We start from the raw sequence: 12,946 nt of genomic DNA, 5'->3' as shown, positions 1-12,946 counted from the left end.
TGTAATTACTATCTAGCAAAAGTTTCAATACTTAATATACTAATATTTAATATTTTAGTATTGTCAAACATTTCTAATTTCGTGACGCCTCTCTGTCTGCCTATCAGTTACATAAAGAGTTTTTTAAGTATCTACATATCATACATCTTTTTTGCACCAAAAAAGATTAATTTCATTTGGGGATTTTGAGTGGTTGAGAGTGGTACAGTTTTATGAAAAGAAGAAAATCTATGTTTTAAAGCAATTCATTTTTTCAAGTCTGACTTCTTTGTATATTTATTTTACAGATTAAAGGATTCACCTGAAGACACAGCATTCTATTCATCAGAGACTGGACAAGAGTTACTCTTGCTTTTGGCAATTAAAGATGATGTTGTCATGGAAACAGTTGATCCTGCTTTCATTCATTGGCTGCTTAGGAGGTAACAATAAGCTATATCTTCTAAACTGAAGTTAGAACTATACTTGAGTCATTTGTTAAATAATTTTTTAAAGTTGAACTAATCCTCCCTCCACAAGTCTTTTTTTTGTCCCAGAAAGGAAATTCTAATTTTCTCTTCTGATAACTGGGTTCTCATTGTGCTCCCTAATGTTTGCAGACCATTATATTTTCATTACAAATATAATGGCATTTAATATCAGGGATCTAATAAGAACCTGCTGTATAAAAAATAAAATAAAATTCAAATAAAAAAAAGAATAGATACATGGGTACAAAAAATATTACGGATCTACTGTAGTGTTATGAATATAACAGTTAATCAGAATTTGAGAATGTTAATTCATGACTTTGTTACCAAAATGGCTAAATCTTGTAATCTGTAGTGTAAAGGGAAAATACAGATTTTAAAGAATATCAGTATTTTCATATCTAATCTTAAAAACAATACTATTTTTCTTTCAGCAAATAACTTATTTAAGGGACCAAAAATAAGGATAGAATTTTTATTTGTTAATATTGAAAATTTGAAGTTTAGAACAAAACAGAAAGAAAAAGGAATAATTCTCATATATTCACCATACAAAAGCAACTCTTAAAAATCATTTGACGGGCTTCCCTGGTGGCACAGTGGTTGAGAGTCCGCCTGCTGATGCAGGGGACTCGGGTTCGTGCCCCGGTCCGGGAAGATCCCACATGCCGTGGAGCGGCTGGGCCCGTGAGCCATGGCCACTGAGCCTGCGCGTCCAGAGCCTGTGCTCCTCAACGGGAGAGGCCGCAGCAGTGAGAGGCCTGCTTACCGCAAAAAAAAAAAAAAAAAAAAAAAAAATCATTTGATGCATTTCCTTTTTGTTCATTTTGTTTCATTTTCTTGAACAGGGGAAGAGTAAGACAAGGATTTTTTAAAATGAAGTAACATGTGTACAACGATTAGTTTTTTGCTTTATTTTATTGTATTTTATTTTTTTATTGGGGTATAGTTGTTTTACAATGTTGTGTTAGTTTCTACTGTACAGCAAAGTTGAGTTCCCTGTGCTGTACAGCAGTTTTTCATTAGTTATCTGTTTTATACATATTAGTGTATATACTGTCAGTCCCAGGCTCCCAATTCATCCCACCCACCCTTTCCCCCCTTGGGGTCCATACGTTTGTTCTCTACGTCTGTGTCTCTATTTCTGCCTTGCAAACAGGTTCATCTGTACCATTTTTCTAGATTCCACATACAGGCGTTAATATCCGATGTTTTTCTCTTTTTGACTTACTTCACTCTGTATGACCATCTCTAGGTCCATCCACATGTCTACACATGACCCAATTTCGTTCCATTTTATGGCTGAGTAATATTTCATTGTATATATGGACCACATCTTCTTTATCCGTTTGTCTGTCAGTGGCCATTTAGGTTGCTTCCATGACCTGGCTATTGTAAATAGTGCTGCAGTGAACATTGGGGTGCATGTGTCTTTTTGAATTATGGTTTTCTCTGAGTATATGCCCAGTAGTGGGATTGCTGGGTCATATGGTAATTCTATTTGTAGTTTTTAAGGAACCTCCATACTATTCTCCATAGTGACTGTATCATTTTACATTCCCACCAACAGTGCAGGAGGGTTCCCTTTTCTCCCTACCCTCTCCAGCATTTATTGTTTGTAGATTTTTTGATGATGGCCATTCTGACCGGTGTGAGGTGATATCTCATTGTAGTTTTGATTTGCATTTCTCTAATGATTAGTGATGTTGAGCATCTTTTCATGTGGCTCTTGACCATCTGTATGTCTTCCTTGGAGAAATGTCTATTTAGGTCTCCCATCCGTTTTTTGATTGGGTTGTTTTTTTGATATTGAGCTGCATGAGTTGTTTTTATATTTTGGAGATTAATCCTTTGTCCGTTGATTTGTTTGCAAAGTTTTCTTTCTTTTTATTATAAAAACACTCCAGCACCTAAAGGGTTGAAAGAATAGTACAATAAGTACCTATATATGCACAATTTAGATTTAACTATTGTACCATTTACTGTACTTGTTCTATATATATACATATGTGTGTGTATTTTCCATTCGTTGTTTGATTGACTACACCATTTGAAAGTAAGTTACAGAAGTTATCACCTCTTACCTCTAAAAATTTCAGCATCCATCTGAGAAGACGACCTACCTTCTAGATAAACACAAGTGCTTTATGATACCTAAGGAAAGTAGCAAAAAAAAAGTAGCTTGTCATTTTTCTTTTCTAAGAGGAGGAAATTGGTATGGAACGAGGCCAAATGCATTGTCAGGTAGAACATATGTTATTTGAAAACATGTTTATATTGGAGTAAACTTCCAAGCCCTTATCTCAAACTTAAACATTCTTGAAGTATTTAAATGATATTCAAACCTCCAACTTTTAAAATAAAGTTTTTTTAAACAGGTTTTCCGCTGTGATGCCTCAATTTTGTTTCCTAAAACATTTTCTTTCCTACTAATCTAGCACTGAGGAAAAAAGGAGTAATTATTTATAAATTTCTACTGTTTTAAATAGTTTTTGGAGAAAGACCAATACAGATATCAAAATAAATCTTTTTTTGGATTATTTTCATTTACAAAACTTTAAATTTGAGTTCTTTTGTACAACGAGAAAATGAATACACTACAGCAGTATTATTATTCGCAGTATCAACTTTCATAGAAATAACCTTGAACTTCTACAATTAGTTGGAAACTTTTACAATTAGTATTATTATTCGCAATATCAACTTTCATAGAAATAACCTTGAACTTTTACGATTAGTTGGAAACAGGTAGATATACTCAGAAAGTAGAAGTATAGCTAAAGAAAATGAGATCAGTATTTTAAAGGTTTAAAATTTTGAGTTGTAATTTTACACTGTGTGCAAATTGTATTGCTTGTTTTCAATATTTTTTAGAAATGTTTTACAGACTTATGAACGAATTTATGGAGAAAGCAGTATCCATTTTATTAAAATATTAAGACATTACAAAATTTAAAGGTCAACTTGATTTTCTGGGTATGTTGGTAAAAAAGCTATAAAGGTTGGTAAAGGAGAACTGGACTAATTGATATATGATAAATTATATGTAGGGTATTACTTAGAGAATTGGTAATCTTTATAATTATAGTATGGAGAAGAATTTGTCTCTAATTTTCTAAAGAGTATTGATTGCGTACAGTTCTTTATGTACTGAATATTGGTACTCGTTTTGGATTTACATAAAATTTAGATTAAAAAGCCAGCTTGTGAGTGTGATATTCTCTTAACCAATATTGGGTCATTTTTTAAGTATTAAAGTTAAAATCTGTTCATGAGGTAGGGAAGATCTCTAGATAAATGCCAAGTAAAAACATGTTATGTGAATTCAGTTGTGTAGAGTAGAGTTTATCCAAAGACGTAAACTCAATAAATATAGCAAATGTTTGATAATTTGTGTTTTCTGTTTTCTCAGATTTAAGCTTTTTGTTATCCATTATTTTCTGCATTTTTAAAACTGTTTCCTTCTGTTGTTCTGTCTCTGCTTGTTTCTCTCTGTAGCAAAGGGGCAAATAGTAATTTTTGGCTGGGAATTTTTCCGAAGGTGAATTTAATCGTGTTTTTCCTCCAAAACACCAGGCTGCATTCATTCTTTTAAAAATATTTATTAAGCATCTGTTATGTGCCATACATTGTTTCCAGTGAAGAAAATGGACAGAGATCTGTGTCCCTGTGGGGTTTATATTCCATCATGTTAGGGTAGAAAATGATATTGATTTAGTAGATGCTCGTGCTGTGAAGGAAAAGAAGCAGAATAAGATGAGAGTGTGGGGGACTGAGAAGTGAGTTACCAGAGGTCATCAGGTCCATCTTCATAGAGAAGGTGACATTTGGGCTAAGACTTTGTGGCGAATGAGTTGACCTCGTGGGTATTTAGGGAAGGGAGCTCCAGGCAGAGTCAGCAGTCCATCCAAGTGTTTAATATATGACATGCTGAGTATTTCTAGAAACAGCAGGGAAGTTCGCCTGGTTGGACAAGGAAGAGTTATGAGAAAGAAGTCGTAGGTGAGAGCCAAGAGTTAACGTGGAGATGGATGCAGCAAAAATGAAGGCCTTGTATATCACTGAAAATATTTAGAGCTTTTGCTCTGAATGCCCTCAGGAGCCACAGTGTGGTTTGATCAGAGAAGTGATGTAATCTGGCTTTTTCTTTTCTTTTTTTTTTTTTAAGGATCTGGCTGGCTGTTGTGTTGTGGATTGATTGTAGAGGTGCAGGGGAACAAGCAGAGGTATCAGTGGGAAGTTAATCAGGCAAGGGTTGTTTATGTCTAACTCCAGGGTAGTTAACAGGGGTGGTGGTCAAATTTTGGATATATTTTGAAGGTATATTCATGAGGATTTGTGGATGGAAAATATGTAGGATATGAAAGAAAAGAAACCCTTTATGATAACCTCAAGGCTCTATGTCACCTTGTACCCACATCAAGGGGTGTACCTTATGAATGAAATGAAGACCCTGCACAAAATAGGGATGAGAGTTTTCCAAACTAAAAGTCACTACCAAATAGTGGATTAAAAAAATCAATTCTGTGGGTCACATTTAGCATTTTTTATTAGAATAAATAAATTAAAATTAAAGTAAGAATAGAGTGTAATGTATCAGCATACACTGCCCACTTAGTACATGTTGTCTGTTGAGCACTTCTGCACATTTGGGACATGGCAGTGAATAAAGCAGACAGTGTCCCAGTCCTCATGGAGCTGTCCTTTGAATATTGTGTATTGGGTCTTGATCTGACGTATATTTCTTACTGAGTTGCTATGAAAAAAGTTTAAGAGCCAGAGTCCTAGTTAGAGAACAGAGAGACAGAGACAAGAAGAGGAAGGAACACGCAGATGAGGAAAACAATAGTAATGACAGGAAAATTAATAATACTAACAATAGTAATTAATGGATGCTCATTCATTGTGTACCAGGCACTGTGGAAAATGCTTTACTTAGGTCATCTAGTTAACAAAAATAAAATGAGATAGATATTATTTCTATTTTGGAGATTAGGGAACAGTCTCTAAGAGTTTAAGTAACTTGCCCAGTCTGCATGGTTGTCTCAAGATTTCTGTCTATCTCTGAAATCAGAGTATAGTTCCCTATCACTAGAATTTACCACTTCAGTAGTTTCTCTTCTGGAATAAAGTCAGAGGTATAGGCCATGGGCTAAAAATCATCAAGGACCCAAGGAGATTGTTATCTTGCTCCTTAATTACCTATTAGTTCGTTGCTTAACAGTATTAGATACTTCACATGTTCACTGTCCTATATGGGAGCTGCTAGCCACGTGTGGCAGGTGAAGATTGGAATTGTACCTAGTCCCAACTGAGATGTGGCCCGATGGAGACTCTAAAATGCAGTAAAAGTCTTTTACAGAATGTAAAAGACTTGTAACCAAAAATATTCAGAGTTTAAAAAAATTATTTAAATATCTCAATTTTTATTGATTAAATTTTGCACTGATAATAATGTAATTATATTTGGTCAAGCAAAAATATTATTAAAATTAATTTCACCTGTTTCTTTTAACCTTTTTTAATGTGGTTACTAAAATTTTAAAATATGTGTGTGACTTGTGTTATATTTCTATCATTTATAAAATAGAAACCCGACCATTTTGCAAAGGTTTTCTAATATCTAATACCCCAAAGGGAGCCCAAATCATAGAAGATAATGGGGACTTTTTGTTTTTAATTTTTGAATTTTATTTAATTTACATTTTATACAGCAGGTTCTTATTAGTCATCCATTTTATACACATTAGTGTATAATGTCACTCCCAATCTCCCAATTCATCACAACACCACCCCCCACCCCCCACTGCTTTCCCCGCTTAGTGTCTTTATGTTTGTTCTGTACATCTGTGTCTCAGTTTCTGCCCTGCAAACCAGTTCATCTGTACCATTTTGCTAGGTTCCAATATATGTTTTAATATACGATATTTGTTTTTCTCTTTTTGACTTACTTCACTCTGTATGACAGTCTCTAGATCCATCCACATCTCTACAAATGACCCAATTTTGTTCCTTTTTATGGCTGAGTAATATTCCATTGTATATATATACCACATCTTCTTTATCCATTCATCTGTCGATGGTCATTTAGGTTGATTCCATGACCTGGCTATTGTAAATAGTGCTGCAGTGAATATTGGGGTGCAAGTGTCTTTTTCAATTATGGTTTTCTCTGAATATATGCCCAGTAGTGGGATTGCTGGGTCATATGGTAATTCTGTTTTTCGTTTTTTAAGGAACCTCCATACTGTTCTCCGTAATGGCTGTATCAATTTACATTCCCACCAAGAGTGCAAGAGGGTTCCCTTTTCTCCACACCCTCTCCAGCATTTGTTGTTTGTAGATTTTCTGATGCTGCCCATTCTGACTGGTGTGAGGTGATACCTCATTGTAGTTTTGATTTGCATTTCCCTAATAATTAGTGATGTTGAGCATCTTTTCATGTGGCTCTTGACCATTTGTATGTCTTCTTTGGAGAAATGTCTGTTTAGGTCTTCTGCCCATTTTTGGATTGGGTTGTTTGTTTCTTTAATATTGAGCTGCATGAGCTGTTTATATATTTTGGAGATTAATCCTTTGTCCGTTGATTTGTTTGCAAATATTTTCTCCCATTTTGAGGGTTGTCTTTTGGTCTTGTCTATGGTTTCCTTTGCTGTGCAAAAGCTTTTAAGTTTCATTAGGTCCCATTTGTTTATTTTTGTTTTTATTTCCATTACTCTCGGAGGTGGATCAAAAAAGATCTTACTGTGATTTATGTCAAAGAGTGTTCTTCCTATGTCTTCCTCTAAGAGTTTGATAGTGTCTGGCCTTACATTTAGGTCTTTAATACATTTTGAGTTTATTTTTGTGAATGGTGTTAGGGAGTGTTCTAATTTCATTCTTTTACATGTAGCTGTCCAGTTTTCCCAGCACCACTTATTGAAGAGACTGTCTTTTCTCCATTTTATATCCTTGCTTCATTTGTCATAGATTAGTTGACCGTAGGTGTGTGGGTTTATCTCTGGGCTTTCTATCTTGTTCCATTGATCTATATTTCTGTTTTTGTGCCAGTACCATATTGTCTTGATTACTGTAGCTTTGTAGTATAGTCTGAAGTCAGGGAGTCTGATTCCTCCAGCTCTGTTTTTTTCCCTCAAGACTGCTTTGGCTATTCAGGGTCTTTTCTGACTCCATACAGATTTTAAGATTTTTTGTTCTAGTCTGTAAAAAATGCCATTGGTAATTTGATAGGGATTGCATTGAATCTGTAGATTGCTTTGGGTAGTATAGTCATTTTCACAATATTGATTCTTCCAATCCCAGGACATGGTATATCTCTCTATCTGTTGGTATCATCTTTAATTTCTTTCATCAGCGTCTTATAGTTTTCTGCATACAGGTCTTTTGTCTCCCTAGGTAGGTTTATTCCTAGATATTTTATTCTTTTTGTTGCAGTGGTAAATGGGAGTGTTTCCTTAATTCCTGTTTCATATTTTTCATCATTAGTGTATAGGAATTCAAGACATTTCTGTGCATTAATTTTGTGTCCTGCAACCTTACCAAATTCATTAATTAGCTCTAGTGGTTTTCTGGTGGCATCTTTAGGATTCTCTCTGTATAGTATCAATGTCATCTGCAGACAGTGACAGTTTTACTTCTTCTTTTCCAATTTGTTTTCCTTTTATTTCCTTTTCTTCTCTGATTGCTGTGGTTAGGACTTCCAAAACTATGTTGAATAATAGTGGTGAGAGTGGACATCCTTGTCTTGTTCCTGATCTGAGAGGAAATGCTTTCAGTTTTTCACCATTGAGAATGATGTTTGCTGTGGGTGTGTGATATATGGCCTTTATTATGTTGAGGTAGGTTCCCTCTATGCCCACTTTCTGGAGAGTTTTTATCATAAGTGTGTATTGAATTTTGTCAAAAGCTTTTTGTGCATCTATTGAGATGATCATATGGTTTTTATTCTTCAATTTGTTAATATGGTGTATCACATTGATTCATGTGCATATATTGAAGAATCCTTGCATCTCTGGGATAAATCCCACTTGATCATGGTGTATGATCCTTTTAATGTGTTGTTGGATTCTGTTTGCTAGTATTTTGTTGAGGATTTTTGCTTCTGTATTCATCAGTGATATTGGTCTGTAATTTTATTTTTTTTTTGTAGTATCTTTGTCTGGTTTTGGTATCAGGGTGATGGTGGCCTCATGGAATGAGTTTGGCAGTGTTCCTTCCTCTGCAATTTTTTGGAAGAGTTTGAGAAGGATGGGTGTTAGCTCTTCTCTAAATGTTTGATAGAATTCACCTGTGAAGCCATCTTGTCCTGGACTTTTGTTTGTTGGAAGATTTTTAATCACAGTTTCAATTTCATTACTTGTGATTGGTCTGTTCATATTTTCTATTTCTTCCCGGTTCAATCTTAGAAGGTTATGCCTTTCTAAGAATTTGTCCATTTCTCCCAGGTTGTCCATTTTATTGGCATAGAGTTGCTTGTAGTAGTCCCTTGGAATGCTTTGTATTGCTGTGGTGTAACTTACCCTTCTTCATTTCTAATTTTATTGATTTGAGTACTCTCCCTTGTTTTCTGGATTAGTCTGGCTAATGGTTTATCAATTTTGTTTATCTTCTCAAAGATCCAACTTTTAGTTTTATTGATCTTTGCTACTGTTTTCTTTGTTTCTATTTCATTTACTTCTGCTCTAATCTTTATGATTTCTTTCCTTCTGCTAACTTTGGGTTTTGTTTGTTCTTCTTTCTCTAGTTGCTTTAGGTGTAATGTTAGGTCGTTTATTTGAGATTTTTCTTGTTTCTTGAGGTAAAATTGTATTGCTATAAACTTCCCACTTAGAACTGCTTTTGCTGCATCCCATAGGTTTTGGGTCATCGTGTTTTCATTGTCATTTGTCTCTAGGTATTTTTTGATTTCCTCTTTGATTTCTTCAGTGATCTCTTGGTTATTTAGTAATGTATTGTTTAGCCTCCTTGTGTTTGTGTTTTTTACTTTTTTTCCCTGTAATTTATTTGTAATCTCATAGCGTTGTGGTCAGAAAAGGTGCTTGATATGATTTCAATTTTCTTAAATTTACCAAGGCTTGATTTGTGACCCAATGTGTGATCTATCCTGGAGAATGTTCCATGTGCACTTGGGAAGAAAGTGTAATCTGCTCTTTTTGGATGGAGTGTCCTATAAATATCAATTAAATATATCTAGTCTGTTGTGTCATTTAACGTTTGTATTTCCTTATTAATTTTCTGTTTGGATGATCTGTCCATTGGTGTAAGTGAGGTGTTAAAGTCTCCCACTATTATTGTGTTACCTTCGATTTCCTCTTTTATAGCTGTTAGCAGTTGCCTTATGTATTGAGGTGCTCCTGTGTTGGGTGCATATATATTTATGGGTGCATATATATTTATAATTGTTATATCTTCTTCTTAGATTGATCCCTTGATCATTATGTAGTGTCCTTCCTTATCTCTTGCAACATTCTTTATTTCAAAGTCTATTTTATCTGATATGAGTATTGCTTCTCCAGCTTTCTTTTGATTTCCATTTGCATGGAATATCTTTTTCCATCCCCCTCACTTTCAGTCTGTATGTGTCCCTAGGTCTGAAGTGGGTCTCTTGTAGACAGCATATATATGGGTCTTGTTTTTGTATCTATGCAAAGCAAGCCTGTGTCTTTTGGTTGGAGCATTTAATCCATTCACGTTTAAGGTAATTATCGATATTTATGTTCCTTTGACCATTTTCTTAATTGTTTTGGGTTTGTTCTTGTAGGTCCTTTTCTTGTGTTTCCCACTTAGAGAAGTTCCTTTCAAATTTGTTGTAGAGCTGGTTTGATGGTGCTGAATTCTCTTAGCTTTTGCTTGTCGTTAAAGCTTTTGATTTCTCCATTGAATCTGAATGAGATCCTTGCTGGGTAGAGTAATCTTGGTTGTAGATTCTTTCCCGTTCATCACTTTAAGTATATCACGCCACTCCCTTCTGGCTTGTAAAGTTTCTGCTGAGAAATCAGCTGTTAACCTTATGGGAGTTACCTTGTATGTTATTTGTCGTTTTTCCCTTGCTGCTTTCAATAAGTTTTCTTTGTCTTTAATTTTTGCCAATTTGATTACTATGTTTCTCGATGTGTTTCTCCTTGGGTTTATCCTGTATGGGACTCTCTGTGCTTCCTGGACTTGGGTGCCTATTTCCTTTCCCATGTTAGGGAAGTTTTCGACTATAATCTCTTCAAATATTTTCTCGGGTCCTTTCTCTCTCTCTTCTCCTTCTGGGACCCCTATAATGCGAATGTTTTTGCATTTAATGTTGTCCCAGAGGTCTCTTAGGGTGCCCTCATTTCTTTTCATTCTGTTTTCTTTAGTCTGTTCTGCAGCAGTGAATTCCACCATTCTGTCTTCCAGGTCACTTATCCATTCTTCTGCCTCAGTTATTCTGCTATTGATTCCTTCTAGTGTAGTTTTCATTTCAGTTATTGTATTGTTCATCTCTGTTTGTTCTTTAATTCTTCTAGGTCTTTGTTAAATATTTCTTGCATCTTCTCAATCTTTGCCTCCATTCTTTTTCGAGGTCCTGGATCATCTTCACTCTCATTATTCTGAATTCTTTTTCTGGAAGGTTGCCTATCTCCACTTCATTTAGTTGTTTTTCTGGGGTTTTATCTTGTTCCTTCATCTGGTACATAGCCCTCTGCCTTTTCATCTTGTCTGTTCTGTGAATGTGGTTTTTGTTCCACAGGCTGTAGGACTGTAGTTCTTCTTGCTTCTGCTGTCTGCCCTCTGGTGGATGAGGCTATCTAAGGGGCTTGTGTAAGTTTCCTGATGGGAGGGACTGGTGGTGGGTAGAGCTGACTGTTGCTCTGGTGGGCAAAGCTCAGTAAAACTTTAATCTGCTTGACTGTTGATGGGTGAGGCTGGGTTCCCTCCCTGTTGGTTGTTTGGCCTGAGACAACCCCACACTGGAGCCTACCTGGGCTCTTTGGTGGGGCTAATGACAGACTCTGGGAGGGCTCACACCAAGGAGTACTTCCCATAACTTCTACTGCCAGTGTCTGTATCCTCACAGTGAGACAGAGACACCCGCTAATGGGGACTTTCTGATTTCCCTTGAAAAGTTGTAAGTGTCTCCTGAGTGTGTATTAGCAGCAAATACTGAATCCCTTGTCAGATGAGTTCTGATTTCAGGTGTCAGTACTTGGTGAATGTAGGTAAATCCTTAATCAATGCATGTGGAAATTCTAAACTTTGCAGAGACTCTTCTGTTTTTACTTTTAATCTTTTAGTGGGACTGCTAACAAGGCAAATGAAAGTCTTTTGGAAAGGGAAGCTTCCTTGGATACCTGAAATCATTGTCGATGCCTAGTTTAAAACACCATCGTGGAAAATATCATATATCTGTAAAAGTTCTAGTGTTGTTATTTCATCAAATTATTCTCTTAAAATTGTAGTGAACAATCAACCCATTGCAATCTATTATTATTTTGGTAGTAGCTAGAAATTACTTGTGAAAATAAGTAGCCATTAATCCAAAAGGGAAGATGATTTTTAGTTGTGTTTAACTTTCTTGTAGTGGATATTGTGTTGGTATCTCTGATATCTACTGTTTTCTGCAATGATGAAGCAGCCCTGAGGCCTGGAAGAGATTGACTCCATGCAGAGCTCCATATATGGACCCATCTGATTTGCCCCAGTGATTGGCTTAAGCCATTGAGCTTATGGGATTTTTTTTTTTTTTTGGCCATAAGATTTGATTGATTCAAGGACTTTTTGTTCAACCTTTGTGGGAAGTGCCCTTTCTCCCAGTGTATCTGAATGAGGAATCCCGACATCCTGTTTGCTGAAGGTGGCTAACCTATAATCACCTGGGAAGCCAGCCTGAGGGAAAAGCTGATTCTTGCATTGAGGTCAGAGAAATCAGAAGACACCAGGTCCTTGATGAAATCATCTTGACATGTCTCCCACCCCTTCCCGTTTCTGGCTTAAACATCATCAAAAGTGGTAAATGCCCCACCTCTAGCCCCTATGACCTGGCATAACCCTATTCCACAGAGCTGCATTAACCTATGAAATTTATGTTGGCCTCTTTCAGGAGTTACCAAGGCAGTAAAGACTTGTGTCCACTCACAGGTATCCCTAAATATATTATAACTGAGACTATGAGACCATACCTTTACGAGATGATTTAGATCACCTAGATTAAATTATTTTTTTAAAAATTGTTGATATTATAAATAAGGATAAAATGTGTGATCGTCAAGCATGAGATGAGCCTTGGCTTCCTTTAACAGTGTAGTGTGTAATGGACAATATATACAAACAAAAGAGACATGTTTGGGCTGCATTTGCAAATCATAAACTCTGCTTGTTTTAAAGCCAGTAGTTTGTGTGCAAATACAAACCAAGCCTACTGGTACCCATCTTTGAGTGCCCTTAATCATATATTCCATCCTGTTCTTTGTCATCTTAATGTGAAAGTCTTTCTGTGCTAGTCTGTC

At 35.8% G+C, this 12,946-nt stretch overlaps 1 protein-coding gene across 1 annotated transcript in view; it reads left to right on the top strand.

Annotated features, from left to right (window-relative positions):
• Positions 1–367: 367 nt before the first annotated feature.
• Positions 368–12,946, top strand: part of CNTN3 (contactin 3) — a gene marked incomplete at both ends in the record, with an annotated part of 237,636 nt that continues 225,057 nt past the window's right edge. Inside the window, one exon of the mRNA XM_082663614.1 lies at positions 368–422. Coding sequence (XP_082519740.1) covers positions 368–422 — 55 coding nt within the window. The remainder of the gene's footprint in view (positions 423–12,946) is intronic.

The sequence above is a fragment of the Grampus griseus genome (assembly GCF_964374135.1).
Source record: "Grampus griseus genome assembly, chromosome: 10".
Taxonomy (NCBI): Eukaryota; Metazoa; Chordata; class Mammalia; order Artiodactyla; family Delphinidae; genus Grampus; species Grampus griseus.
This window is presented reverse-complemented; position numbering and strand designations above follow the sequence as displayed.